Raw genomic sequence first — 24,616 nt, forward strand, 5'->3', positions numbered from 1 at the left:
ACATGCACACGTATGCCTCTTTCACAACACAGAGCTCTTTCAAAGAAGTGCGGTGAAGAGAAAAAAGGGTAGAGCCTGCGAACTGTTTCACCAGGGTTCCGATGAGTATTCTAAGGAATCAAAGTTACTTAGTTATTCATCGGTGAACAAAGTGGGAGCACATTTGGGTGTGTGTGGACTCGACCCTTATCTTGATTCTCCATCTGTCCAGCGCCCGTTTTTCAGATTGGATGTGAATGCTCTGCACCCGTTTATCAGCATGCATGTTCTGTGATGAGAAAGGGAACATTACTCATCGCTTGGACCTACAGTGATTTCTTGACCAGCTCAGTGGCCTTGTGGTTGGAGAGTGTCTACCCTGAGACTGAGAGGTTGGGGTTCGATCCCCAGCCGGGTGATACCAGATTCTAATAATAGGACCCCATTCCTCTCTACTCGGCACTCATCAAGGTTTGAATTGGGGCAAGTCCCTGCGACATACTAGCGTCATGCCCAGGGGGTATACTTGCACATCAAGCTGCCTCACGCTAAGGAAACAGGAGAAAGGCTCCTGCCCTATGGGCCTGAGGGCTCGGCAAGGCTTACTTAGTGATGTATTGAGGAAATATGAATCTGCCCCAAATGACTGGATATTTAAACATCATTTGGCTCATTGCTTGTGCTCAACACAATTTTTCAAACTACCTTGTAAACTGGCAAAACACAACACAACGACACCCTCCCCAGTCAAATAGATACATACATTTAGTTCAAATTAATCAATGTTATTTTTTTTCCCCCAAAATGTCTTGATACCAAAGCACATTTTAAACAATTTATTTTACTTTATTGATTTTATAAATTCACATCCACAGAATGTAGATAAATTAACCAGATGGTTCCACAATCGAAAGAAAATCAAGTGCATACATTAAAAAGCACAGATTGAGTATATTGATTGACAGACGGGCTAGGAGCATTGCATCAGTACAACCAGTAAAACAAAAAACAAACAAAAACACGTGGGCATATTAAATCTTGTCATGTTTTGACATGTTAAGGAAATGTTAGATTAAAGCTGAAAGCAATATTTAAAAGAAAAAAGAACAAGACAGTGTCTATTAACGGCATGTCTTCCATGTAGATCTCGGACTTCATTTGTCAGAGTTCAGTCACACTTACAGTATGATTCCATATTTGGGCAAGGTTTTAGGTTTTACCCTTGACTTCCACTAGTGAGGTCGTACATCAGCTTCAGCCCAAGCAGCTGAGCGAGGAGCTGGACAGTGTGAGAGCCAAGAGAGATGCTCTGTAGAGCTAGTGCTGGACAGGAGTCCAACACTAGCTCTACAGAGGAGGTGGAGAAATTGCTGTGTCTACAGTCACAGTGACAACCCCAGGAGATACTGGAGGGACTGAGACAGGAGAAGAACCAGCTAGCGGTGCTTTGCCACTGAACACAGCATTTTGATTTGTGCAGCTTTGTTAACAAATTGCACACCTAATAACAGCTTACATTTGGACAGGGAGGCCATGTCGTTCAATCTGGCCTCTAGTCTGAGGGCGGTAACATTAAATCTCATTCCGCAACGCAATTTATGAGTTTGGAAGTGTGACACAACAGTGTTACCAGCTCAGCTAGCACCAACAGAATAAAGGCACTGTAGGCTTTATGAAAAAGGGTACCCACTATAAGGACTGGCTTTTATTTTGCCCGGTTCTCCAAATGAAAGGGGAAGACGGCTGTAATATTTGTTTACAGGTTAAATATACTGTATGGCTGTTATTATTAAAGCAAAATATTGCAGAAAATATAGGTGGAAACTAATATAACATGGCGCCACTTCTCCATTGAACACAATGGGCGTGGCTGCCCTGTTCTTTTCTGTCACCCTATTACTTTGAATGGTGTCCTCAAGCTTGATAGCTGACACACTAAACACCTCATCCACAGCGACACTTAAAGTCCAAAATACTTGGAAAACTCAGTGCTAATAGGAGACTCTGTTAGCGTCTAAAGAGAACCTGGGATAAAACATTGCACAGAGTAGTTGTTGCTCTTTTTTGCTTAATGTTAAATAAATGCTTAGCAGCTTGAAGATCCTCAAACTAGAGATGCAAGCCTCTAGCCTAAGAGCTGCCAACTACTGTACATACAGACATGTAAATAAAGGTAGAATAAAACTATAGACATTGATTGTGCTACAAAAACTCAAGTGTCCTAGTTATAGGTACGGTAGTAGTGATGACACTGTCTCCCACAAGGAACATGGTCCATGACTCTGGAGCCAAAACAAAAAGGAAAATGATATATCCTAAGGAATGCTCAGTGGAATCTGTTCACCTTGAACTACATGCAAAGTAAGGTGAATAGGTGCCCTTTTTTCAAGTGCAGGTAGTTACCTAACGCAATTAACCCCATCTCACACATAAGGCCTCAAACATCACCTGGCATACCAATAATTTATAAAAAGTGACAACCTAGCATACACAACCAGGTGTGAATGGTCTTCATCCCAACCAGTCAGCCTGACACCAGTCACCCCCCCCCCCCCCAAACACACACAGCTTCTTTCACCATTGATTATTTCTCAGCAGGACCCAAACTCTTCTATCCACTGTTCATACTTCTCGAGGTCAGACGCCGACACAGATTTGGACACTTTCTTTAGTGCACACTCAAAGTCCTCCATGGTGGTTGGCATGTGCATTTCATCCCGGGAAATGTTGCGGATCTCTTCCGGTGTCAGGCCTTCGATCCTCCTCCTCATGGCCATCAACGAGGCATCCCTGCAGCAGTGCCACATTACAAAAAAGGTTAAAGGCTCTGGCTTCAAATAGTACAAATCTATATTATAATATCCAACTTGACCATCACATTACAGCTATTTGCACTATTTTTGCACAACACCATGAAGTATAAAATAAGAATCGAGAGGTTAATTGATTCATTGATATATAAAAAAAAGTATTTGGTTAATCGTAAACTCAACTTTAATCGCTAAGAAAATAATCCCTAGAGCCTTGCCTGCAAACGTTTGTGATGTCAGCTCCAGAGTAGCCCTCCATCTGTTCTGCGATCCTATCCATGGCCACATCTTCTGCCAGCTCCAGCTCCTTCAGGTTGATCTTCAGCAACTCCACCCTGCCCTCGGCTGTGCACATAGTGGCAACACTGAGCTTAGCAGTGCAGTCATTTCCAGGGGTCATCAATATGTCCGTACATTGGCCTCGTCTGTGCCAAATGTTTGATTTTGTTTTTACACACCATTATTATGTTCTTATTTTGATCATAACACCCAATTACTGAATGTCAGTCTCCAGGTTTTATGACACTATGTATTGTATGGCACATTAGCTAATGAGTCCACTGGTGCAGTGGTTCTCAAACATTTTATTTTCAGGGACCCCTATAACTCTGAGTGAGTACAAATGGAACCAAATGGGAGTGTGTACAAATGGAACCAAATGGACCCTTAAATGAAACCAAATTTGGTTCTGTTTGTACACACTCAGAGTTACAGACCTGTAATGGTCATTTAGTGCTAGCTCTTTATGTGTTTGTCTATATTGTATGTCCATGGCAAAAATATAATTTTGTCAAAAATGTCCACTTGGTGGCTTGACATTTTTTAAAGTGAAAGTGAGCAGTCCAGTTGAAATTGTGTCTTTATTGAGAGTATTAACAGTTGGAAGGGACAGCGCAGAGCAGGGCTTCTTAACGGCAGACAGGCAGGTGATAATATCAACAATGGCCCCACCTATAGGCCAATTAATTGAAACAGATGACTGGCCTCATTTTTAAATGTAACTATGTTAAAGCTACAATCCAGGACTTATCTTAATGAATACAATTTTACTTAAACCAAGCTGTATGGTAGAGTACACATCTGTGTGGTAGAGTATGTTAATACTATATAACTAGTAGGGGTGTAACGATACGTTTTAACAACGATTCGATACGTATCACGATACTTGGTTGTCGATACGATACATGAACGATACAGGTTCATTTAGAATGATACGATACGTTTCGATTCAGTGATTTAGTCGATACGATACATGAACGATACAGGACAGGTTCATTTAGAACGATACGATTCGATTCAATGATTTAAAATCGATATAGTAACTATTTATTTACCCAAAAATTCTGTGTGAAAAATAAATACTTGGATACTGGATATAAACCCCTCTTTCTTATTATTTGCATTGCACAACGATTCGATACGATACAAAGTCAAACGATACGATATTTTGCTGTTTGCATATCGATGTAGTAGATCTTTGAAAATTCAAAACGATTTTTCGATGCAGTTACTATATCGTTACACCTCTAATAACTAGCATATCAGCAGTGGTTGGAGGTGGTCTCCCTACTCTTCACATTGAGACATTTCCCCCTGGTGCCGGGTTGGATATTTGGCATTATAAAATATGTTTTTTTTCCCCCAAGCTGTACCACTGCTGTAGCGTACTCTGACAGAGGCAGCCGTTTACCTGAGGGAAGTGGGATGTAGATCCTCTTCTCCAGTCTTCTCCTCAGTGCCTCGTCGATGTCCCATGGGAAGTTAGTAGCAGCCAGCACCATCACCATCTTGGAGGGGTCTTCATCGCCTCCTGATAAACCACCGACACCTATGCAGCAATGACAGAAACTATCAAGCTTCAAGAACATCTTTGAGATCATCTGGTATTTTTGGATTATGTTCTTGGATCTGCTGCTGCCAAGCCAAAATAATATGTTTAACATGAGGACAAAAAGTTAATCTGCATTATTATTATCATCATTATTATTTTTACTTGGCTGCTTTACTTGGGGCCAATTATAGGACATTATTTTGACACAATCTGGTATTTTTGGATTATGTCCTTGGATCTGCTGCTGCCAAGCCACAATAATATGTTTAACATGAGGACAAAAGGTTCATCTCTATTATTATCATCATCATTATCATTTTAACTTGGCTGTTGCTGTCATAATTAAATTATAATACCATCCATCTGCACCAGCAACTCTGCCTTGACTCTGCGACTGGCCTCATGCTCCTCTGATGTCCCACGGCGGCTGCACATAGAGTCAATCTCGTCGATGAAGATTGTGGTGGGGGCGTAGTGCCGTGCCTGCATCAAAACAAATACAAGGAACAATCAGCAGAGCAGGAAGAAAAAAATATTCACATTTCTTTTAATACTTTTATTCATGCTTTATTGTGCAACACAATCTGTGGACACAATCTGTGGAGAGTGGTTGTCAGGAAAAAAAACAAATGGGGAGAGGGGAATATTAATTATTATTATTAATTATATTATTATATAATATGATCCTTTGAAAACATTAATGGAAAAAAGAAAGAAATACATCTGTAGTATAGATATCTTTTGATACATTGTGAAGAGCAATGTTGTACACCTAGTATCTTCCCAATGTGCTGACTGACGGCGGATAAGTCATTAAAAGAGAAGAGAGAGTTGCTGAGATACAAATGATTTACCAAAATAAAAAATGGGTGTGTACCACTTCCCCTTTTAATATTTTGATACATTACTAAACATTGCAAGCTGCATCAATGTTCGACAGTGACACCAATGTAATGTTGGTGTCAAACATTGGCTCGGGTATGGACTGAGTGGGTGGTTCAACCCCCAACAGAGACCTACTGTAAAGCCTGGTGCATTTACTTAACATCGCCGTCACGATCTCAAACAAGCCGGATATGTGAGGTCCTTACCATTTCAAACAGGAGGCGAACCAGTTTCTCAGACTCCCCTCTGTACTTGGACGTGAGAGTGGAGGAGGAGACGTTGAAGAAAGTAGTTTTGCACTCTGTAGCGACTGCTTTGGCCAAGAGGGTTTTGCCGGTGCCTGGAGGACCCACCATGAGCACTCCCTAAAATAGAATACAGTTTCATTTCATTGGTTATCCCATTTCGATATGCCACACTTTATACCATCTTTGTCATTTTTTTTCTCCCCAGACTATTATGTGCACTTCCAAGACCTTTGAAATATCAACCAAATTGTCTACAACTTTCTAAATGTGAAGTGTTGTAGATGTTCTTCCCATTACCTGAACATGCATGTTTGTCAACACCGATCGTACACCAGTGTGTTTAAAATAATAATAATATATTAATAACAATGATAATTAATATAACAATGGCATTTTGCTAGCTCTGACAAACGTTACACCCTCTGCTAGCACTGCAGTGACCGCACGTCTTGTTTGCCTGGGTAGCATAGCATTATGAATATGAAGTATATCATCACGCGATATGAGATCGGTGCATTGACTTGCGTACTCACCGATACCCCATCTATCATTTTAGGCACTATCGGAGGCATTTCTGATAATGGTATCGGTACTTAAACTAATAGCCTTCTGTTAAACTCTTTCAATAGTACCTTCCACGGTCTTCGTATGCCCTTGAAAAATGCAGGCATCCACATCGGCAACACAACTGCCTCTTTAAGTAGTTTTTTGGCATCTTCCAAATCTGCAATGTCCTCCCTGCGGAAATACATAGCTCTGGTTAGATAGGTATCACATTTCCAAGGTGGTCAACCTTGAAATCTACTCAATGAAGAATGATGGCCATTTCCCAGCACAAGCTCTCAAAAAACTGAAGGCAATGGGAAGTGTTGTCAGATATTCACATCCTCGAAATAGTAACTACATTTACGTTAAATTGCTACAAATTCCCATATAAATTAACACTCTGGAATAGGCATGTCAGGGTGGGAAACGTTGCTAGATGGTGCACAGGCACCCATCTTTTGGACCTGCTCCTAGAAAGACAGACTGTTAGGATACCTACATACCATTTAATGTTGGGGGTTTGGGATATAATATCTCTTTCAAGAGCCTCGACGAGGTCTTTGTCGTATCCCGTCCCATCAAACTTCTTCAACTCTTTCTCCTGGGCCTCTGCTTTGTTCTGCAAAGCAAACAAACATTGGTGCTACCATATCCTGAGGGGTCTACATGGAATCCACTTCAAACCACAAACTGGACAGACAGGCTGGGTGTGATTGTAGGCAAACATACAGTGTATGCGAATAGTGTTTCACCTGCAGCCCAAATAGGTTTGTTTGAATGTTGGTGGCATGCAGTTATTACAGCCAAGAATTATGTTGGTTGGTCTTTAGCTAGAATATGCATTTTTCATATTGCAAGTCACTTTATAATTAACATTTGCATAGCAAATGTCATACAAATGCAATTCAAAGTGCTTTACATAAAATAATGGGTAAAGGCCAAATAAGACATTTTTAAAGAAAAAGGTGATTGTGCAGTCTATATGGAGAATCATGTAAAAGATGAGAGGAAGACAGCATAGAGAGGCCTTGGCAAGACAACCGATAGGAAACGAGCCCAGCACGCCAAGTTTGGGGACGTATAACAGTACTAGCCAATAATACAAATAAATATATTATCTGTATCAGGGCTGATATATTGGTGCGATCTTTGGGCATAATGTTGATGGAGCATTAATTATGTACCATTGACAGACATTGATGGAAACAGTCTTTTAAACATCTGTATCTTCACAAACTATCACAGTTACTGGTAAACTCCAGCCATACTGTATGGTTGTGAACGAAAATGAGTCACACATTACCAATTAGGTATAATCCATCTATAAATGCACGCAATCTCAGCATATCCGAGATATATACAACAAACAAAGAGAGCAACCATACTGTATTATTCACCTTATCTTTGCCAGGTCCATCTTTTGCCTCCTTCTTGTCTTTGCCCTTGGGAGGTTTTGCCCTGTCGCCATTGGCCCCACGAGGCGAGTTCCTCTGTGCCCTCACACCCACACTCAGGCGGTTGTTGTGAGGTTTGCCGTCTTTGTGCGGGTTGGCAGGCCTCCTGACAGGACATGGAAAATATATCTTTTTACTTTTAACCACTTAAACCCCTATATACTTTGTTGACTGGAGTCCCCCAGGTCTCTATATTTGGTCCACTACTTTTTATACCTCTGCACCAAATCTCTTAACCGAAAATAGCCGCTCCACAAGCTCAAAACGCATAGACCATATTCACACGGCGGCCATGTTGCTATTAAGTCAATGAAGTGCCACCCCGGTTGCCATGGCAACGGGGTGGCACTTTCAATGTTAAATTCCAAAATGGCCGCGTGTGAATATGTTCTATAGACTACAGAAGTCCTGACGTCACTCGTTAATCCCCAGGTTCGTAAAGTAATTTTGCTATGAAGAATAACATCGGGTCATCTTAGAATCGTCTCATATAAGAATTGTGGACAAACTGTCTCGGCGATATTGTCAGGGAGGAGGTTCTGTATCGTTTATGATAGTCAGTCACTTATATTTGATACAGTCTGTTTCTGGCGAAAATGTAACTAATTCGGCGGAAGTAACATTATCGTTTTCTCACCGTCAGTTGATGCTTCATATCCATAAGAGTAAAACCGCCAGGGTCATTTGCTTATTTTTGGAACACCGTTCTTATTTGACGCGATATTAAATACGTCTATGGGGATTCAGAATGGGGGTGGAAAACCGCGAACCAGGTAGACAAACCTAGGATGTGTAAATTACGTCAGACTTCGGTGCTCTATTGCAACACGTTGTAAGCTTTTAGATCGGCTATTTTCGAAGTATGTTCGCCTATTATGACATGCACCAATAGCGATGCTCGGTTTCATGTGGTTAAATAAGAGCAGATAATTATTTAGCTATATCATCTACCCTGAAGCTTCCTTAACTATAAGCCATATCATCAATTCCAAATATCAAATCAAGCAGCCATCAAAAAGTCTTCAATTCATTCACTTCATTGTATGACTAACAATAACAGTAATAGTCCATCTCCAAGCTCACAACGCATCTTATCGCAGAGCATTTTGAGATTCTGGATCTGCCGTTTTCGCTATTTTTAAATTTTGGGACATTTTGGGAAGATTGTGACATGCCAAAAACAGGGACACCAGGTTGAAGTGGATAAACAGAAGCCTATGTATTGCATATTGTTGGAGGAAACATAAGCAGTCCGAAAGACAAGTCAGTGGTGATTGGATCCAAAAATGGGTTGTGAAATATTCCAGCAGGGTCAAGAACAAGGAACAACTTTATACAGTATATTGGAATATCGTGTCAATTGCTTAGTACTAGTACACATCGGCATGGTCACATCGGGATTTAAATTCAAGTGTGAAACAAAAAAAACACCTCCTGTCTAAGATTTGTTGGCCACCTTTCCAGAGGTGTTAAGATTACCAATACAGGCCCACACCAGGCACCCACAAGTACTAATCTCACTCATATGACTACATCATTGGGTCATTGTCCTCAGACAAATGCCTTATGCAACCTCACACACAGGAGTGCACCCTGCAGAAGAGAACAGTGATACATGTACACTGAAACCCACCCCCTCATATCAATTACATATGACAATAGATCTGATATTTTCAGTGAGTGACACCATCGTACAACCATGTCCAGACTGAGGCATCTTTAGAAATTGAAATTTTGATTTGATTTCAAACCACCAGCGAATGTTGTGATTTTTATGTTTATTTTTTAATGATTCCAATTGGGATAGGCCAGAAATCACATTTGGGCTGGCTGCCAGTCTGAACACAGCCTAAAAAAGGAAAACCAATGCAAAGTAAGAAGAAAGAGAACACCTTTTGCAATTAACAACAGCAGGATAAAATAAATGTTGAATACAAAATACAATAAAAGCTCCATCATCTTCCAACTTTTCATACCGTGGCTCCACTGGAACAGGCCATATGTCAGCATCAATGGCGTTAGTTGGTTTTGCAGGGGTGGTGTTCAGCTGAATATTCTCGAGGGTGGACATGATATCTTGAATATGTTTATTCTCTTCATTGATTTCTTTCCACAACTGTCAAAAAAAAAACAATGACAATCACAGACAACACATAAAGAGGAGCGAAACAATGTTCACCTTCGCTCAGTAAAATCCTCAGTGTTCATTTATCCATTTGCTACTCTCTGAGCGCACAAATGTATGCATGTACATTTGTAGACTCTCAGTGATAATAAATGAACACTGTGTGCTGTCTGTGCTGTGTGACATTTGGGCTTGTGTTTTGACATGAAGTTGTTGTGTAATCACAGGTGTCACCAATCCACTCAGGTTAACCCATTAAGACCGGGAACGCATCTGAGTCATTTTTAGCAGATCTCCAAATTCATAGCGCGGCACCAAGTGCCACGCTATGAGCTTGTAGAGCTCATAGCGTTTGTGCAAAAACTTTGAATATATGTTTTAAGACATTTTTAACTCGATCTGTGCGTCTGGGGGGTCCCTGGAACAACATATTTTGAGATGGGGGTCCGCAGCCAAATACATATAATTTTGGATGGTCCTTGACATGGAAAGGTTTGAGAACCACTCATATAGCGACGTACGTTTTTAAGAAAACTGTTAGGATTTAGAAGACATTTGTAGAATTCCCCAGAAGCAAAGATTTGAGTTACAAATGTTATATATAAATATATTCAAAGATTTGCACAAATTTCAAGATTTAAAAAAAAATAGCAGATCTACAAGTTCCTAGCGCGACACTCGGTGTCGCGCTATGAGCTTATAGATCTGCTATTTTTTAATCGCCCAAAGAAATCTTAAAATGACACACAGATGCGTTCACGGTCAGGGTGCTTTCCAGTGTGCACGTTGGCTGAATGAAAAGGCTGTGTTACTGTTTACCATACTATTTCATGTCAATATGGCTGCCAATGAATTACTCTAGTACAGTACCTGCTGCCACCGCTGCTGCAGACTGCTGTCACGCACGGTGTACACATTCCTGTTGATCTGCTCCAGTATTCCTTGGTAGAAAACACTGGCGGAGCTGTAGTTCCCCAGCAAGGCGTATTCTCTGGCCAACTTCAGGTTCTCGCTGATTTCACGACTCATTCTGTTGTTGCAGAGAAAAGTCGAGGAAGGAAGCAGTCAAACGGCAATGCAAAACTCACATTGCTCTCAAACCTGCAGACATTCTGGGTCGTACTAAAGCAGTGGTTCTCAACCTGTGGGTCAGGACCCCCGGGGGGGTCCCCACATGATCGGGAGGGGGGTCTCCAGATGACAGTGAAGTGACAATTTAAGGACTTTTCAGAATTTTTTAATTCCTCAAAAAGAAAGAAAAGCAAAAGAACATTACTGCATCAAAAGTAATCAACAAACTATACTATAAAAACTGGTCAAACATTGGCCAAATAATATAAGAGGTAAAAATTGTGAAAATAGCCGATCTAATCGGGTATTTATCAGTGGAACCGAAAATGTAATGCCCCAACTCCTACATTCCAAGTGCTTGTCGGGGTGTGGGGTCCCCAGTTCAAATATGATTATTTTGGGGGGGTCCCCAGTTCAAATATGATTATTTTGGGGGGACACGGCATGAAAAGGTTGAGAACCAAGAAAGCACTGGTTCACACTGTGAGGTTCAAGGACCCAGTTACAGTGTGGATTAGGGTCGCAGGGATACAAATCGTATCAAAAGACCTTATGCATATTACACTGGGGGGGGGGGGGGGTTGATAATCACTGCTATATCAGATAATATCGACATTATGGTCGTACTATGGTTAGAAGCATGGTCAGCTTGGTTAAAACATTTAAATCTACGTCCTACTGCTAAGTTGGAATAAATTAGCTTTTGTGTAACATTAACCCCAGAGATTGTATCCATGTGATGTCAAGGTAGGCAGTTTTTCCATAACCATGAGAGGATATGATTCAGTTATAAATGGAGTGAGGTACACTGGTGGGTTTGGAACAGTACAGTAACCTTAGCCTTGGATCAAGACTATCATAAATGTATGTTATCGATTTTGACATTTGCATACCATAGATACGAAAGTAAAAGTCAAACTCCATAAAATAAATTATCTATGACCCATGATCCAAGGCTACAGTAAGCCTAATGATCTTACCATGAAATAGTAAATGATATCTGACATTGATCTATGCAGTGGTGCAAAGTAACACATTTTGAGGTACTTTTACTTTACTGGAGTATTTCAAAATGTCAGTGCTTTTACTCCACTACATCTCAGAGACAAATATTGTACTTTTACTCCACTACATCTCAGAGACAAATATTGTACTTTTACTCCACTACATCTCAGAGACAAATATTGTACTTTTACTCCACTACATCTCAGAGGCAAATATTATACTTTTACTCCACTACATCTCAGAGGCAAATATTATACTTTTACTTCACTACAATTATTTGAAAACTTTATTTACCAGTTACTTTGCAGATTTTTATTATTATTACAAAACATACCTTCAGCCCATTATACATTTCGGCCATTTGAAAATAGCCGATCTACAAGCTCGCAATGCATGGTACTTTAAATACATTTTGATACAAATACTTTTGTGCTTTTATTCAAGTACATTTTGAATGCCGGACTTTTACTTGTAACGGAGTATTTCTACATTTTAGTATTAATACTTTTACTTAAGTAAAACATCCAAGTACTTCTTCCACCATGACAAAGTGGGTTTGGAACAGTACAGTAAGCCTAATGATCTTATCATAAAATAATAAATACATGATCTCTGACGTTGATCCAATCCAAGTCAACCCACCTGTTGCAAAATGCGAGATAAACCGCAGATCTGTGCGTTGCAATGATTCACACAGGCATAACAAACTAAAATGAAGTATTATACAGTATATAAAATATAAATAGTGAGTGAAACAGCAAACAGCAGCCTGCGTAGTATCGTATCCTTACTTACATCCACACCCTCCCGAGTTGTGAAGATCTTTAGTTGGTTTGTACAAACACAACAGTCGCTGTAAGGGATCGTCAAGCCTTACAGCCACACGGTGAGAACAGCACAGACTGATGATCAGACAGATGTTAATTGCAGTGATATGATGTGAAGGTTAAAGATCTACTGCTTGTTCTGGTTCTGGTTCCGATGCTCAACTTTTCAAGTGAAAACAAAAAATCATCGCTGGTGAAAGTTTGATGACGAGTTCCGGTACGTGCCGTTGGCTCCTCCCATCATTTTTTTTTCTATCCAGACCTTTCCTCCGAGGTGGAAAGACTGGTGATGCGAGGTTAATCCAGACCAGACTATCATCCATGAATGGAGGTCAATGTAAGGATACAGGATAAGTGGGCACTATAGGGACAGCTGGGCTCCTCCATGTAAAATTGGCTATTTTGTCCAAAATGGTAAAAAAAAAAAAAAAAAAAAATACATGATGTGAACATGCACGGTACTTGCATGTTCATTATCAGACTTAATTTTATCTGTCAACTTCTTGTTTAATGCCACAAAATGACTTGAATATAAATACCATCTGAATGAATTGAGCTTAATTAAGCGTTAATTGGGTTCAGTTGTGCCTGATAGAGTTGGTAGTCAAAGCCCACGACAGATTGTTTAACACCATTGGTCTCTCTGTATATATGAATTTCATTTCAAACCTTTATTTATTCTCGAAAGACATTTGAAGTGTTGTCGAGAAATAGGCCTATACAAATGTTATTACACACACATAGATTAAAAAGAAACGTATGTATGTATGCATGCATATATATATATATATGTGTGTATATATATAAAATTGTATGTAATGTATGTGTGTATAGTAGTAGATAGATGGTTAAATAGAGATAGACAGACATTAATATATGGCTTGTACCTTTGTTGCTTTGGTAGCCTACTTTTTAGTATACTGGAAGAAAAACAAGTAGCCACATGACACCTATGAGACCTCTACAAGTATCGGTTCGGCCGATTGACTCTGAAGGAGTAATGACAGCCCATGTTGTCCCTGGACACCCACACGCAGGTTATTTTTGGCTGGTGTGGGCGGGTTCAGACCATGATTTTCCTGTTTGCTTTGATGCACTTGTTAGGGCAGGACTAGTACTGTAACTTACATCTGTGATTCTTATAGGTATGGGTTTTTAATTGTCAGAAGAGCCCCAACCAGCTTCAATCCGAGGTCTAATCAGCCAGAATGACTGGCAATACCCATTTGGGTGACCAGGGGTTTCAGAATTCTCAGATCAGGCCAATATTTCTTAAAACTGTTATGTTATAACCCTTTTCAGCCCAAGGCCCTTAGAAGCTTTCCAGGACCTTTATTCTAATATTGTGCAGGAGGTGCATAATGCTGGTTCAACTAATCAGTGGCAAAGATAAAGGAGTTGAAATCACCAGATTCATCACACATAGACAGGATGTTTATTAGACAGAAATAAATGCCTTGAAATACAACTCATGAAATCTCAATACTGTATGAACTCCATAAGGCGCATGTGGACTCCCATTATGAGGCTTTTTCCTCCTGTGGAAAAAGTGAGTGGAATCAATATTCACTGGCCAATATGTAATCAACATATATAATTAGAGAGCAAATCTGACCATTTAAAGACATTATGCAGGCAATCGTAGTTCTGCCAAATTACCTTTATAGCTCTGGCCAACTCCTGCAAAGTTTGCTCATAGTGAGCTTCCATACTCTTCAGACTCTCAGCTTTGACCGTCTGCCTCTCAATTCCGGGGCTGCCGGCATCCCTCACCATCTGAAGAAAGTTCTTCTCCTGTGGAAATGGCAGCAAAGACTTTGTTTTAATACGGTATCTGCTTCCGGGTATATTTGTTGCCTAGATGCATGTCGTTCTCACACACACCTTCAACTAAACGTGAAAAGATACCGACACACAAAATGACTTTCAGATACATCAATTTCAATGTGGGAATATCTCACTTGTGGTTTTAGCAGAAAGGTAAAGGCCAGGCCTGCTTTTCCTGCCCTTGCAGTTCTTCCAACTCTGTACCAAAACAAAGCAGGTGTCACAAAAGGCAAGACATTATATCAAGAGCACAGTAGGACATACAGTAGCAGCATTGATGTGCAGCAATGAACTGATTTTGCAACTGATTTAAATCATGCAATATTCCTAAAAGTTCTTTATCCATGCTCCTAGTGGATCATGGGAGAAATTAACTCACCTGTGAACATAGGTCCTAATGTATTGCGGTGCATCGTAATTCACAACATATTTCACCCCCTTCACGTCGATGCCCCTGGCAGCAGCGTCTGTGCTGATCAACCTTTAAAATGGCATTGCATGCATATCATTACAAATTCCATTTTAAAGTGGATAGGAGTTCATGAATAGTTAAGCACTACTTTTGTCTACTCTTGTGGTCACCAAAAATCATCCATGTCTATAAAAAAAAAAGGTAGGCTAGAAATTAATTACATGAGGAAAAAAAGAAAAACCATAACTAAAATGTAATATCAAATGTCCTAGTAATATACTTCCAATAATTACTGGGTAATGTAAATCTAAAAAAGAAACATTAGGAATGGAGTGTCTGAATATCCTTAAGGCACACCCACACAAAAAAGAACACGCACGCGTGCACACACGCACACACTATACGCACATCTGGATTTTTCCCTGTTCCAAATCCTTCAGTGTCCTCTTCCTCTCTCCTGTAGACAGTCGTGAGGAAAATTCTGCAACCTGCACTCCACCGAACAGGTGCACCAGCAGGTACAATCTACAAAAAAAAAACACAGAGAGCTAATCAGTGGAACAAGAACTTTTACTGGTATGCAACATGTAAAACAAAAACTGATGGACCTGATTCAAGAACAGCAGAATGCTGCTTTAAGCCAACCTGTGTGCAGCCTCTCTGGAGTTGGTGAAACACAGAATGGGGCTGAACTTCATGTGCAGCACGAAGTGGAGGATGAGTAGGGGTTTCTTACTCAGAGTGCAAGGCACATACAACTCCTAAAGGAACAAAGCACACAGAGAACGTGAGGTGCAGTAAGTTACAAACTGTGACTGAAGTTTTGACCATTTTTGGAGGTTAATTTGACATTTTTGTGTGGCCGGCCATTGACCATATTCACATGGTGGCCATGTTTTTTTTATTCTTACTTATTCTTATTCTTACTTCATACCCTAACGGGGTAACCAGACAAAATGGCTGGTTAGCAACCACATTTATGGTACTTACGCCCCTTCAAGTGTCTACCTCAATAAAAGAGATGCTGAATGTTCACTTTCCATTTAGAAAGACCAATCGGATGCTCATCATCTACTAACAATCAAATATCCTTCAATCAGATGTGCCTTTGCTCTTGGCTGATGACAAAACCTTACCGTGAGTCCTTGGGGGAAGTTGAATCTTTCTGGTTTCTTTGACGTGGATTCTGGCGTGCCGGGTTGACTGCCGGTGGTGTGGTCGGCAAGTTGACCGTGGACCGAGCTGAAGAGTCGGGGCTGGTGAAGGCCCAGCTGCTGCAACTTCTCAGGGTCGTGGGTCAGGGTGGCTGAGAACAGCAGCTTCTGCAGAGGCATCTGAGGCGGAGACAAGCTATGATACAACGTCACTGTTAATGGCTATACTATTATCATTTTCATTTTCAATTAGGGAATTGAAGTGCTATTTGATTGTAAATGCTCCAATTATTCCATGTTAGGGTTACCTGGCCGCCGTGATGTGTGTGAGCTCTGTCCTTGTGAAGATGGATGTGGCTTTGTTGCCACTTCCAGACCGGTACACCGCCTTGATTACCTGGGAAAGCCAGGACTGATGCATGCTATCAATCATGCGGTCAGCCTCATCAATGATCTGCATCAGAAGATGTCGACACAATCACAGACTTGCACAAAATGTATCTTCCACACATTTGACATGGTCAATTTTTACACTGTGGCCGAAGGCCGAGCGCATCTAATGCAGGGTTTAACCCATTAAGACCTGAGGCCGATTCTACAAACATCTTCTAAATCTTAGCAGTTTTCTGAAAAAACTATGTTTCTATATCAATGATTCTCAAACTTTTTCATGTCAAGGACCCCTCAAATTACATATATTTGTCCGTGGACCCCGATCTGAAAATATTCCTCTTTTCTTTTTGGAGGTATTAAAAAGGTCTTAAAAGTCCTTAAATTGTCACTCCACAGTCATCTGGGGACCCCCCAAAATCACAGGTTGAGAATTACTGACCTACAGCATAATACTTAAAGGACGACTTCACCGCTTTTCAACCTATCTTCATATAATAGGTCCTCACTAATACTCATGATAAAATGGTACAATTTTTTTCTACTCGGTCTGTGTCTCAGAGGAGGGCTGTGGACAGTTCAGAGTCCCGTCTACCAGTGACATCATCAATGGGGAATCCAAGCTAATAGAAACGGCAGGCTTTCTATTCCTGGAAAGTTGTAATGCAATAATAGATCCCATTGTTCTCGTGTTAATAAAAATCTAAATAAAAAATGTGAAATCTTGTTGGAAAAAAAAATCATGCCTAACGATGATGTCACTGGTAGACGGGTTTCTGGACTGTCCACAGCCCTCCTATGAGACACAGACCAAGTAGAAAAAAATGGTATAATTTTATCATGAGTATTAGTGAGGACCAATTGTATGAAGATAGGTTGAAAAGCGGTGAAGTCGTCCTTTAATGGCCTTAACCACTCACAAGGAATCGGAGGTGTTCCAGACAGAAGTCAGAATTCTCGTTGAGGTGATCAACCAGTCGACCAGGTGTGGCAACAACAATATCTGCCAAACTGCATCGTCTTCCCCCTCTAGAAAACATTATGTTGCCAATAAAGGTCATGGTAAATAATAATAATAATAATAAAAATATAAAATGTCGGAACATTAAATTGTTGGATACATATTAGAACTGTAATCGAAATATTTTACAGCAGTTTTATGGCATGTTATTTTAGTGATCTTCTAACACTCTAAACACAGTTTTTTATACACCAATCATGATCATCTAAGGCCTCAATTGCATGATCCAAAGCCACAGCATCTTCACCTAGATTCTATGAGTAAAGACTGCTCCACAGCAAAGCTCTTCTGTCCGGCCAGCATCACCACTTTTAGACCGGTGCCTTCTGCGTATGAGTTGAATACTTTGCACACCTGTGATGTAGTAAAACATTTCAACCAAGCTGTTAAAACACTGGAGCAACTGCAAAACAGATCTAGTGGGGTTGGTATAAAATCTGTATTGTACAAGTCGGTTACCTGCTGGGCGAGCTCTTTTGTTGGCAGCACAGCCAAAACCCTGACTTCACACACCACTCGTTGCATCAGCGCCTACGGTGATACACAAATGACATTTTATTTTTATCAAAACCAACTGAGCAGGAATAGGGCAGTTATATCTCCACGTTATTCAAGGTGATCAATAACTGATTGTTATTCATGACTGAGACCCAAGACTCTAAAAGGAAATCCCCATCAACTGACCAATCTCATGCCATTGACAATCAGCAGCACACTGACAGTAACCAGCATTATTTTATGTTGTTTGGTTAACCACTTTCAACCTGGTGTCCCTGTTTTTGGCATAGTACAATAGGCAAAAAAACGGACATCTGGATACATTTCTAAAAAAAAGAAAATGGCAGATCTAAAAGCTCACAATGCAAAAGCACCCGGAAGTACCCTCTTCTTCTGTATTTGAGCAACAAATTTTGGTGCTCAAATGCAGAAGAGTTGAGCACCTAGCAGGCGCTTCAAACGGTAGAAACACGCGCAGTAGTGTTTTAAATGCGGAAGTCTTGCGATCCCAGATTTGACCACCAGGCGACGGCAGCTTCACTATTCTGCTGCGGTTCTGGGGGCTTGATCATGAGATGCATTGTGAGCTTGTGAATCGTACATTTTTCTATTCATCATACAGCAAAGTAGAGCTTTAACCACTTAAACCCCAGCATGCCTATTCTGGGGGGGAACGTTCAAAATTTGAGCTGGTAGAATGTACAGTAGATTGACCTATCTTTCCCGTCTACAACAAATCTCTTCACCAAAAATAGCCCGAGTACAGTTATAACTTAGAACCTTTCTGAAAACAATAAAAAAGCATTGAAGTCTGCTGACCTGTATCACAGGTATGACGAATGCGAGGGTCTTGCCACTTCCGGTCGGTGCGGATACACAAATATCTCGAGGCTTGTAGCCCCCTCGTCCAACCAGCAGACCTTGGTGTACACTTTCCAAAATGGCAGGGATGACCTCCGCTTGCACTGCACAAGAAAATAAAATATTCTTACAATATTTTCAACAACTGAAAGTCACTGTATTCTATATCTGTATGTTTAATATCTCATACAAGAGATAGTTCACCCCCAAAATTACTTTTTGTCTTCGCCAGGCCGAAAGGCATGGCGAGAGAGTATGTTTTACCCCCTGTCCGTCCGTGTGTGTGTGTGTGTGTGTGTGTGTGTGTGTGTGTGTGTGTGTGTGTGTGTGTGTGTGTGTGTGTGTGGGATGCCAATTCAGAACCTCTGCCCCACATTTTTCACATGAGCCTGTTATAGCGCCACCAGGAGGCTGATTTGTGCAAAACCCATTTTTTTACATTGCTCCTACAGATTTTATCCAAACGTCATGCAAATTGGTACGCAGTATCTCTATAGTCATGTGATCAACACGGATCTGTTCGATTTCCCATATTCCATCCTGATTGGCTACGGTTGGCTTCCAAAGTTTGCAGGATTGGTCCGTTTTGAACAAAATGCCTCAAATTATGCACGCAGCTTGCAATTTCCGTGGAATTTCACACGCACATTCCCACTAGGCCGAGGACGAAACGCCACCCTTTTACACATTGGCCTCTTATAGCGCCACCAGCAGGTCTAATTTAGCAAAACATATTTTTGCAACAAAATGCCTCAAATCATGAATGCAGAGTCTGATTGCCGTGAAAGGCCTAAGAATAAATGGCACCCTTTTCACATTGGCCTATTATAGCGCCACCAGGAGGCCATAATAACGTACCTGACCTGGCGGAGACCTGTGCTCCGAGGAGTACTTTTTCTAGTTTTATATCGATTAGTCACCCCATGGAGACTTGAATTCATGGATATTTCTTTGTTTTTGTCGCATTCCTAAGTCAATAATTTGATGACCGGCAGCGGTTCCGGTAGGAGACACAAAGAGTCTCCTTTGTCTCTCCTACCTGAACCGCTGCCTACCGGTCCGCTGGTAAGTACTTTTTTAAAGCTTCAAATCACAACATTTTGTGAATAAAATGTTATTTTGACCAACCAGGAAGAGTATGTTAATACAATATAACTAACTGAGATATGTACTGTATATCCTGTGATTGAGTAGGACAATTACTGGTTGACAAGCGGTACACTGTTGCAGGAAGCTCAAAGGCGCAATATATCCTCTGCCCAAACATGCTTTCTGCATTAGCTCAGGAGCAGAAATGTTGGTGCTTGTGCAGGGGACCCAGCCAGACTCGACTCCTGAATAGGACATAAAAGTTACGGATTGCAGCTTTAAATAGTCAAAACTACTTTGGTAATACTTTAACCAAAATTATTAACAGATTGTTTCCAGAAGGATATACAGTGGAGATTGATTGCATTGCATGCATTCTGTTGCTCCATTTTACCTATTGTCATCTTCTTTATTCAAGCACTGTTCTTACAGGATAAAAAACTGTTATTACCTGGGAAAAGATGCTGGATTCCATTGCTTTCCAGATTCTTTGTGAGACGATCACAGATGCCTTGGACTTCAGAGATGGGAACCAGATTGCTTGTAATGTCTCTCTGAATCCTATCAGGCTGAGCGAGCCACTGGGGCAGGACTCTGTGCACCTACCATCAGAAAGATGCACACAAACAGTGCCAAGTATATCCATTATTAATTCTGGGTATGATATGATACTAGCTGAACATTTTGGCAGAAATAGGTGAACATTCGGCGAAAAAAAGCTGATTTAAAAGCTCTCAATGCTTTTGTGAGCTTGTAGATTGGCTATTTTCACTATTTCACGTACAATGAAGTATATAGGGTGTAAGTAGTAAATGACAGTAGGTAATGATGATGCCCCTAAGTAGAGGCACAGGAGGAAGGCTTTGCAGAGACTCAGTCTCAGGCCGAGCATATATGTGGCCTCCAGAGGTCATGTCATGTCACCCACATCATTTGGCATCAACGAGCACAGTATAGTGTTGTTGCTGTTGTTTTATAGATTGCATATGACTGTAGTTTCTTTAATGAGACAGGTTAGTAGAGGAGTAGACAGAGTAATGAAGGAAAGGAGACAGTGGTCTGAACAACTATATCTCTGAGCATGATCAGGTCAGCACATGACCTGACAAAGGTGTACTGACATGTCATATCCTATACTTGCACCTTAAATAAAAAAAGGCTTACATTTGTCTTGTTGCTCCATTGCCTTCTTTCTTTATTCACAAATAATCTCAGGAGTCATGTGACAATGACTCCCAGGAATTGAACCCTTATCTACCACTCTCAGGGTGGACACTCTAGCCATAACACGGCGACAGAGCTGGTCAGCCTTGTGGTACTGTTTGATATTACATACTGTTTGGATGTTACGTTCATGATGTTTTTTTGTAAGAAATAGGCCCCTGCCACAAATGTTGGAAGCAGGCAATCAACCCCAAATTGGAATCGCATGTTGAGGGCCTCTATATAGAGTACACCTCCAAATTCACTTTCAATTCTGCCCATAGGAGGTGTCACAAATGTGACAAATTGCTCCATATGTATAAATGCCATTTCCCCTCGCAGCTTCCTTGGGACCTGATGGCTGCAAACTATGGCTTCCATAGCCCTCTGGGTAGGCAACCCAGCCTGGCGGACACATGTGCTCTGTGGAGCACCCCTTTCTAGTGTCTTGTCCTTTAGAAGGCTTACGATCTATGCCATTTTCTCAGAGAATTAGTTTAGTAAAGTAAGGGATTCTAATTGGTGTGTTCATTTGTCACTCTACCTTTTGGACAGGTTTTTTCTTGAATCCTCCAAGTATGGTGAAAGTGGTCTGGGTGGGGGCCGTCTCTGTGCCTTGTTCTAATTGGTCAACCTGCATCTCCTTCTTCTCCTCTTTTTTTTCTTCTTCTCCTTCCTCTTCATCCTCCTCCTCCTCTTCTTCTTCTTCCTCGTCCTCTTCTTCTTCATCCTCCCTTTCATCCTCCTCTTCTTCTTCTGCGACTTTTACCTGTTCATCTTGTCCAGTTACAGGAATATCTGTTTTTTCTAAAACAGCTATAACAACAAAAACAAGCACAGACAATCAAAGACAATTCAAATATCTGCCCACAAAAAGTCCGGAAACTTAACTTCGGTTGATTATTTCACCTCTATAATAATACCAATTGGTATTGTGTCTAACGAGGTACAGCTTGTAAGGATGGAGGATGATATTATTAAAGGAGAGAAATAATCGACCGAAGTTTCCAACCTTTTTGTGGGCAGTTGTTTAAAAAAAAACACATATATAATATACGTTTGTCTTTCGTACCTTTCTCCTCCTCGACGGTCTTTTCGTGGTCAGAAGCACTCAAAGGCACGATTACCGTTTCTTCTCCCTTTGATTTCTTTGAATGCTTAGACTCTTGCTTATGGTCCTTTTCAACTTTTCTTTTCTTTTTGACATCCTGGGTATGTGTCTGAGCTTTAGACTTATGTTCTTTGTGATCTGTCGGGATTTCAAGGTGATGTTCTTTGTTATCCGTTTGGAATTTAGGCGGCCGTTGTTTCTCTTTGTGATCTGTCTGGACTTCAGGCTGTTGTTCTTTGTGGCTTGTCGACATCCGTTTCTCCTTCTCTTTTGCCTTCTGTTGTAGCTTAGCCAACAAAGCCTTGGACCGAGACTCTTTATTTGAACCGCCCCCATCATCTTCATCCCCAAGGTATCTATAAATGACATGAAGTAAAAGTAAAAGTCCGGAATTCAAAATTGACTTGAGTAAAAGTACAAAAGTATTGGTATCAAAATGTATTTAAAGTACTCATTGTGCAGAATGTGCCATTTCACAACTTTTCAAATGTATAAAAATCCTTTGAGAATAGCAGATCTACAAGCTCACAATACGTCTTATGGCGACACATTGTGAGCTTGTAGATCGGCTATTTTCAAATGGCCAAAATGTATACAGGTGGGCAATGTATGTTTTGTAATAATAATCAAAATCTAGTAGTTAGTAGTAACTACTAACTTAAGTTTTCAAATAATTGTAGTGGGGTAAAAGTACAATATTTGCCTCTGAGATGTAGTGGAGTAGAAGTAAAAGTACTGAAAATTGGAAATACTCCAGTAAAGTAAAACTTGTACTCAAGTACAGTACTTGAGTAAATGTACTTAAGTTACTTTCCACCACTGACTGTATTTGACTTATCATCCAAATGAGACAGATGCATCGTTTTACAACGATCACAGTTATAGCGAATAATCTGACAGGCATGCTGTGGTGTGGTATATTAATAATAATAATAATCTGAGAGGCATGATGTGACGTGATATATTAATAATAATAATAATAATAATAATATGACAGGCATGTTGTTTTGTGGTATATTAATAATAATAATAATCTGAGAGGCATGATGTGACGTGATATATTAATAATAATAATAATAATAATAATAATAATAATATGACAGACATGTCGTTTTGTGGTATATTAATAATAATAATAATCTGAGAGGCATGATGTGACGTGATATATTAATAATAATAATAATCTGACAGGCATGCTATGACGTGATATATTAATAATAATAATAATAATAATCTGAGAGGCATGCTGTGTGGTATGGTATATTAGCAGCAGTCATGGAGATGAAAATGAGAAGCAAAACAAACCTACCTGTTTATAACAAACAGAGACATTTCAGTAAGTAATCCCAGAATAATTGTATTCTGTTCAAGTGTGTTATATGAAGAAATCAATATGTATTAATATTATCATCAATGTAACATAATCGGGGTGTGTGGTATAATACGACAAAGGCCCGAAACTAAACTTTGTGGATTAAAGCAACAGCCAAACAGAAACACTACTTTATCATGTGGATAAAAAGATCACATGGGGCGCGCACATACGACGTCACACAGCAGCGTTGCCATGTTTTGTGAGATAGATAAGAAACCAGGTCTATAAAAACAAGCCCGAAAGAAGCAACCTAGGCCACATGACATGAGCACTTTAAATGCATCGGCTATTTTAAAATAGCCATTTGATTTTAGCCGATCTACAAGCTCACAACGCGTCGCGATGCGACTTGTTGTGTAGATCGGCTATTTTCAAAAACTCTTGAAAAAAGTGGAATATTTGGATATATATTTTTAACATTTAAACAACACAAATGCTCCCTGGCACCAAACAGTTATGACAATATTTAATAGACCCCTTAACAGACGACGTCATACTGGCTGCGTGCAGCCAGTATGCGCGCAACGAAACCCATTATATCAGGTCTCGTTAGGACGCGTCTCACTAGCCAACACACACAAGAGGGGGTTGGGGTGTGCTGAAACCAGTGCACCCCGAAACAGGTTGGGAATTGATTGCGTGAAACAATCACCTGTGCGTCCAGGCTCAATGTTAGTAAACAAATAATTGGTCTATAATGTAAAATATCAAGCCAAACAATAAGCAAGCCCAAAAAATCGCAACTACCAATATTTTTCAAGCAACTACACAGAAAAACAAGCCCAAAGTTGCGTATAATAAGCGGACATGGCAACACTAATGACGTCAGACAGACGCAGTTTTCTGACGCATCCTAATGATTCCCTGCCTCTTCGTTTTCATTGGCTTACGCTG

General features: G+C 40.4%; 2 protein-coding genes across 2 annotated transcripts; both read right to left on the bottom strand.

Annotated features, from left to right (window-relative positions):
* Positions 1-804: 804 nt before the first annotated feature.
* Positions 805-12,961, bottom strand: katna1 (katanin p60 (ATPase containing) subunit A 1). Its single transcript, XM_084082891.1, has 11 exons — positions 12,750-12,961; positions 10,749-10,908; positions 9,730-9,869; positions 7,697-7,859; positions 6,803-6,918; positions 6,386-6,491; positions 5,712-5,870; positions 4,977-5,103; positions 4,480-4,617; positions 3,008-3,134; positions 805-2,769 (listed from the first exon to the last, which is right to left on the bottom strand). The coding sequence occupies exons 2-11, from the start codon at positions 10,905-10,907 to the stop codon at positions 2,571-2,573; spliced, it is 1,434 nt and encodes a 477-aa protein (XP_083939017.1). The 5' UTR covers position 10,908; positions 12,750-12,961; the 3' UTR covers positions 805-2,570.
* Positions 12,962-14,193: 1,232 nt separating this feature from the next.
* Positions 14,194-23,846, bottom strand: ddx51 (DEAD (Asp-Glu-Ala-Asp) box polypeptide 51). Its single transcript, XM_084082307.1, has 16 exons — positions 23,657-23,846; positions 22,309-22,703; positions 21,781-22,052; positions 20,485-20,635; positions 18,903-19,048; positions 18,045-18,116; positions 17,833-17,939; positions 17,485-17,593; positions 16,483-16,628; positions 16,157-16,370; positions 15,666-15,781; positions 15,429-15,545; positions 14,988-15,089; positions 14,743-14,806; positions 14,441-14,575; positions 14,194-14,319 (listed from the first exon to the last, which is right to left on the bottom strand). Exons 1-16 carry the CDS (start codon positions 23,677-23,679, stop codon positions 14,302-14,304), a joined length of 2,187 nt encoding a protein of 728 aa, XP_083938433.1. The 5' UTR covers positions 23,680-23,846; the 3' UTR covers positions 14,194-14,301.
* Between the last annotated feature and the right edge of the window lie 770 nt (positions 23,847-24,616).

This window comes from Gymnoscopelus microlampas, assembly GCF_963454915.1.
Source record: "Gymnoscopelus microlampas genome assembly, chromosome: 16".
NCBI lineage: Eukaryota > Metazoa > Chordata > Actinopteri > Myctophiformes > Myctophidae > Gymnoscopelus > Gymnoscopelus microlampas.

What these genes read in the sequence shown, in the direction of transcription:
- ddx51 (XM_084082307.1), bottom strand. Translation starts at nt 23,679, where the DNA reads ATGTCTCTGTTTGTTATAAACAG. An exon ending in ACTTCCCCCAAGGACTCACG is followed by an intron (nt 15,782 to 16,156) that starts GTAAGGTTTTGT and finishes TTGTTCCTTTAG; the next exon opens with GAGTTGTATGTGCCTTGCAC. An exon ending in GAACAGGGAAAAATCCAGAT is followed by an intron (nt 15,090 to 15,428) that starts GTGCGTATAGTG and finishes GCCATTTTAAAG; the next exon opens with GTTGATCAGCACAGACGCTG.
- katna1 (XM_084082891.1), bottom strand. Translation starts at nt 10,907, where the DNA reads ATGAGTCGTGAAATCAGCGAGAACCTGAAGTTGGCCAGAGAATACGCC. An exon ending in TGCAGCAGCGGTGGCAGCAG is followed by an intron (nt 9,870 to 10,748) that starts GTACTGTACTAG and finishes TTTTTTTGACAG; the next exon opens with TTGTGGAAAGAAATCAATGA. An exon ending in CTACATCCCACTTCCCTCAG is followed by an intron (nt 3,135 to 4,479) that starts GTAAACGGCTGC and finishes CTATGTGCACAG; the next exon opens with CCGAGGGCAGGGTGGAGTTG.